The sequence below is a fragment of the Drosophila kikkawai genome, chromosome 2R (genome assembly GCF_030179895.1).
Source record: "Drosophila kikkawai strain 14028-0561.14 chromosome 2R, DkikHiC1v2, whole genome shotgun sequence".
Lineage (NCBI taxonomy): Eukaryota > Metazoa > Arthropoda > Insecta > Diptera > Drosophilidae > Drosophila > Drosophila kikkawai.
Window position 1 is genome coordinate 3355144 of NC_091729.1, and position 6000 is coordinate 3361143.

General features: G+C 39.6%; 1 protein-coding gene across 1 annotated transcript; it reads left to right on the top strand.

Annotated features, from left to right (window-relative positions):
* The first annotated feature begins 3890 nt into the window (after positions 1–3890).
* Positions 3891–4553, top strand: LOC138928070 (uncharacterized). Its single transcript, XM_070284353.1, has 3 exons — positions 3891–4081; positions 4182–4441; positions 4531–4553. Exons 1-3 carry the CDS (start codon positions 3891–3893, stop codon positions 4551–4553), a joined length of 474 nt encoding a protein of 157 aa, XP_070140454.1.
* The last annotated feature ends 1447 nt before the right edge of the window (positions 4554–6000 follow it).

Below are 6000 nucleotides of genomic sequence, written 5' to 3' on the forward strand. Positions count from 1 at the left end.
TGCTCCCAAGTAACTAGCGAGACACTTTTATGATAGCGCCAAAAAGCACATGGAAGACGATCCCGAAAATCGTATCTTCCAATTGAATATTATTTGACTTATTCTATCAGACCTAAGCTCTGTCGAGAGATGCGAAATCCCAGGAAAGGTTTGGTGCCCTTTCGCTGGTTGTGATGGGGACACACTTTGAGTAGATATCCTGAGACAGGGCCTCTGCCATTTTGCTAATTTGTGCCATTGTTTGGGTTAGCGATACATTTAATTGAGCTATTCCATCCTACATACGGACAACAGCCTCTGTATCTCTATTACATTTTGAAGTTTCACTAGGCGTTGTGTTTCCTGTTCTGCCGCCCTAATTGACCGAGCCTCATCGGCTTGTGCGGCCTCCTCTATGCCCTGTGATCGTAGTCTAGGCATGATTCGCACTCCTAATTGCGATGTTGACAACTCTTCGGCTAAAGAAGGTGCTGGACTTTGCAGGTATTCACTGCAGACCGGACAGACAGTTATAGCTCCCCGCCGTGTATTGAAACAACCTAAGTGAAACCTGTGATTGCACCTCGTCCGAAACTCTGGAGCTTGATGTTCTATATTTCTGATACAATCCCACAAATATTATTACTAACTCGACTATTTTCGTCTTCCCTACTAAGTTGCGAAGTAGACATGCTCTTTGTAGCATTAGAATATTGTAGAGAATTATTATTATTTTATTATTATTATTTTATTTTATTTGTTTTTTTTTATTATTATTTTTCTCCTGTGCTAAGTTTTGCCAAAATTAAATTCCATAACAAAGTTGTTTGAATCTCAGTCGTGTCTTCCTGCTTCTAGCTCGTATAACTTCCGATATTTTCCGTTCCTTATAGCTATTGCTGAAATGGTTTAATTTTGCTCATTAATTAATAGTAGTATTCAACAAATTCTCATTCGATTATCCGATGGTGGCAGTTCGTAACTATGAGTAACTGCAACTGTTCCTTCCCACCGGATAATTCGTTTGAGTGAGGAAGCTTAATTCAGCGTAGTAGGGTTACAATGTCGGTTAACTGTAGATCTAGTCCACTAAAAAGTCATCTCCTAACATGCACATCTATTACTTTGAATAAGAAAATGGTATTTTGCATAGTCCCGTGGATAATTAATTGGTAAGAGGTACCTGTAGAATTTTTCCACACAGTCAATCTTCTATTACTAGTCTATCATCCCGTACTTTACACAAAAAGGTTTTCCAAAGTTAATTAAGTAACCAGCGAAGGCGAGTATTGCCTAGCGGTGTTAATTATTTGTTTAATATTGGCTCAATGTTTGATTAAACATCGGCCACACGGTTGGGCGCCATTAAATAATATTATTAACTGTAAAATATCACGTTGCTGTGGTGATAGAGAGAGCGGATGGTGGTTTAAACTAAGGCAGAGTACGCGCTTGCATTTCCGGCTGGGGGAGTAAGATAGGTTTCCGCTTAGCTCTGCTCTCCTGCGTTAGCAATAATTATTTAATTGTGGTTTTTCAGCGACCTTTCCTTAGTTTATATACTGTTGAGCCGGCTTGAGGTCAGGGAGGGGGGTGGAGTATAAACATAAATAAAAGGCTTTTTTATTCAGTTTGGTTCGATATATTTCGGTTGAACTAACGTCAACCGTCTTCAGGGCAAAATATTTTACACGTCCGCTCTGTTCGACGTGGAGTTTTGTACAAAACTTTTAGTTAGTTCAACCGAAATATATCGGACCAAACTGAATAAAAAAGCCTTTTATTTATGTTTATACTCCACCCCCCTCCCTAACCTCAAGCCGGCTCAACAGTATATAAAATAATTATTTAAAATGAATTCGCGTACAAAAAGGATAATAAAGGAGGAGTGTCGTCACTACTATTCTCCTCAGCTTAATGAAGGACCGGCGCTATAAGAGAACAAAAAGTAAACAGCAATGGAAACCTTCCTACTGGTTTTCGCATAGCTGCGAAAATCGCCTGAATCGACCGAAAATAATCAGAAATCCCTTGAAAGGTTAACCTCTACTGGGCCATGGCATTTCAACACGACTGGATTCAAGCATTATATTCATTTAGTGCATCTTCAAGCAAACAATATTTATTTTACAAATAAAAATAATCAAAAATTGGTTCAGCTTCATTTCCAAAAATTTGTGCTGTTTTATATGGAATATGATATTAACAATATAGTTTTAATAAATATAGCTTTAACCTATTCATTTTTCCAAAAGGTAGCTATACTATACAATAGAAAGATATTTAAAGTGTAATACTAGAGCTAATAATATAGGCGTACGAGAATACTTGGTAGGCAGTGTAATGTAAAACGTAGTTTAAGTAACGTTAATATAACTAATTTGGCAAAATTCAAAAATAATTAACGGACAGCAATGTCTGCATTACCGAACTTCTAATTCTTATTCACTTGAGCTTTAAAGCTTGGCATTACGAAAATCTTGCATTTTGACAACCAATTAACTCACATGTCTGCAATTCCCACGTCGAGAGCTGCAAGAGGCGTTTATGTTTATGAAAATAAATCTAAAAGTCGGTAACGAAAACACTAAAGCTTTAACCCTGCTTGATTGCGGTTTTCGGGTCTTGTTTTGATTATGATCATTCGCACTGTCGCCATATTTTCGGTACACTTCAAACAATTATTTTCCATTATTTTTTTCAAAATAAATTAAAATAAGAGGTATATATATCAGATAGTTTCTTGGCAGATAATCTGCAGACTTCGAATTATGATTTCAGTAAATAAACACCATTTATGATTTAATTTCATGTACGAGGCTATTTTTTTCAGCACTTAAAAAAATTATATTTGAAATTCCAATAGGTAATTTTATAGTAAAAATTGCAACTAGATTGTTGGCGCTAAATTTCTGTTTTGGCCATTCTATATTCTTTTCTCAACTTCACTCAGTTTCCTATTTCTCATTTTTCTTGTCACTTTATTAAATAGGAAATTTCTCTGACGTCACTAGGAATTTTCACCACAACGAAAGTTCACAGCGCTCAGGGCATGTGCATTTAATTTCTCGCGTTTGTATGGCCGAGTACTCGGTAGTAATTTTTTTCCCGTGTACACGCACATTTCTCGCACAAAAAAGAACTCTGCGGCTGCGACTAAGGGTTATTTCCAACAAAAGGAAAATCTCTGCTGCGGCTGACGATAATGAAGGTGAAGGTGGCGAAGACGATGATGCTACTTGCAGGTGGCGAAACGATTCCCACGGCTAAGGGTGTCGCCGTCAATTCGTCGCTTTTTAGGTTAAGCACGATCTAGCACTAGGTCAGGCCTAGGTAACGAATGGGTTCCAGTTTGGACAACCCACGCTGCCATGTGTGGGCAATTAATTCCCAATTTGCTGCCAATTCTACAAAGAATGTTTTTTCACTATTACAATCACTGGAACTGTGTGCGAGAGGCCACTTCTATTTACCTGTGATTGGCAACAATAATATTTGCACCTTTTTATCCTCGAGTGACAAGCCTTCGACGCTGCTGCCTAATTGCAAAGTTTACCGAAGAGAAAAAGGTGGTTTGCACGCCGTATTGGCTTTATATACCCTCCGGTAGAAATTTTTTTCTTCCGTTCCTTTTCGTCCTCGTTTTGACAGCGATCAGCTATTAAATAGCTATATGCAGCTATGCCTAATTTTTACCTAAATTTTAGCTAAATGCAGCTATGCACAATTATTAACTATTTAAAGCTAGAGAAATGCAAATATAAATATAATCGATAGCTTAGATAGATAATTAGCTTGGGCAATTCCCTTAGGGTTATTGAAAATTAAAAGTATGCTTTTGGGCCGCATCCGCGACAAGCGCAACTATTACAGGCATTAAATGGCGATTTAACTCTCCAGGCGCCCCCCACATGGGCGGAGCATGGGAAAGATTGGTCCGCACTACCAAGACAGTCCTAAAACACATCTGCCCAAACTATTCATTCAACGACGAAAGCCTGAGAAGTGCTCTAATGGAGGCACAATTCATCATTAACTCACGTCCGTTAATCTTTCTCAGCCTGGACTCTGAAGACGATTCCGCGCTCACTTCAAACCACCTGTTAATGGGATCATCGAATGGATACAAACCGATCAACCCGGAGCATTTGAATTTGAGAAGTCAATGGAACGAGATAAAACGTTTCGGAGATCGTTTCTAGCAAACGTTGGGTGAGGGAGTTTACACCGATACTCACTAGAAGAACAAAATGGTTTGAGAAGTGCCCGCCGATATCGGTCGGAAGCAAAGTCATCATCGTCGACGAGAACTTGCCCAGAAATCTATGGCTTAAGGGACGCGTAACCAACACTACTCCGGCCAAGGATGGCCAAGTTCGTCGAGCCACTATTAAAACGCAGCATGGAATTCTCGATCGACCAGCTACCAAGATTGTGGTTCTAGATGTCGGAGAAGGAGAGGGTAACTGACCGCCCTGGGATCAATTACGGAAGGGGGAATGTTGCCGCAATAATTTAACTTTAATTTATTTTTCTTTGTTATAACTGTAGACTTTATCGATGTACCGATATAAATGTATCGAATGCGATGTACGATTTCCAGAAGGGACGCCAAATCAATTGGAAAAAAGATCGAAGACAAAAGACAAAAGTTTTTAAGCGTCTCACGCACCTGCCTATATTCACATCGATTCGGAAGCAAATCTATATATATGTCGGAAAGTTGGTTTCTAAGTGCAAATTTGGAATGCTTGTTGCCTTGGCAACAGAATTATTCGGCATGCTCAGGTATTGTTAGCCCTGTAGGTGTCGCAATTACCGTTGAGTCGGTAACAGGACAAGGACAGAAGACTGTCTGTTACTGAGTGAGGTCTGTTCGTCTGTCGCAACAATAGGAGAGAAGGAGAAAGACAGCTTGAGATTGTCTAGGATTGACGTCTGAGTGAAAAGTAAGAAAAGGTGAAAGGGCCACAGGAAAAGTGGCGTGATGACAGATGCGATTTGACTGCGCAGGCGAACAGAATTCGCTGGCTCGACTTCGGTGAAATTAAATAACGGTTATCTCCGACATATATAAAAATGGAGACAAAAAATGTTACTAATGGCATCACAAGAGAACGACTGGGCCGATTTGGCTCAAATTTTGGGAAAACCTTCCGGAAAAGCCACTAGCGGCTCAGCAGATGTACACACTGTTGTATGTAAAATTCTGAAACACCCTACAAAGATCATAGCTGCGTTGAAATTGTGTATCAATGAACTCGGTAAAAAAATATTTAAACAAAAAAATCGAGCTAACGAAGCATTACCAATTGGAAGTAATGCCTGCTGTTAGACGATCAAGACTTGGACGGCGTTCACGCAATGCAATAAGTAGTCAGAATTTCCGTAATAGTCGGACGCAAGCGGAACGTACAGAAATAAATGCATCGATACGTGCCCAGATGGCACAGCTTCGCGCTGCACAAAGACCACCTGAAGCCCGACATAATAATAGAGGAAGACGAACCGCAAATGAAAACTTGAATCGCGCTGCATTCGCATACAATTCTGCAACGCCCTACAAGGATCATAGCTGCGTTGTTATTGGTTCATTGTCGGTCGTATGTCAGCATTGCAATGCACTGAAGTTTCGGTTGGAAAACCTCGGCTTATGCTATGCAGGTGGCAAAATTAATTTGCCCGTTTTGGCTCATCCACCAGAGCTATTGTATTCACTACAATATGGAAATTCAGCCCAATCAAACAGTTTCCTAAAGCTTGCACAAAAATATAACGGATGCTTTCAAATGAAGTAATTTGGAGCCGATGTTGTTCATCAACCAGGCTTCAATCCAAGTTATAAGGTAATGGCGTCACCACCGAGCGGGCACCTTGTTACCACCACAAAACAAAGATCATAAATTCCTTTAGATCTATTTCATTTGTGATTCGGCAGTTGAACTAAATCACCGCTGTGCAATTTTTACTGTAACTAAACGTAAAATTATCGAACAATTGCAAAATCTTCTCCATGAGCAT

Bases quoted from the DNA above. Each gene is read 5' to 3' on its own strand.
- LOC138928070 (XM_070284353.1), top strand. From the start codon at position 3,891: ATGGGCGGAGCATGGGAAAGATTGGTCCGCACTACCAAGACAGTCCTA. The intron at 4,082-4,181 runs GTTAATGGGATC...GATCGTTTCTAG, and splicing joins GCGCTCACTTCAAACCACCT to CAAACGTTGGGTGAGGGAGT. The intron at 4,442-4,530 runs GTAACTGACCGC...TTATAACTGTAG, and splicing joins AGATGTCGGAGAAGGAGAGG to ACTTTATCGATGTACCGATA.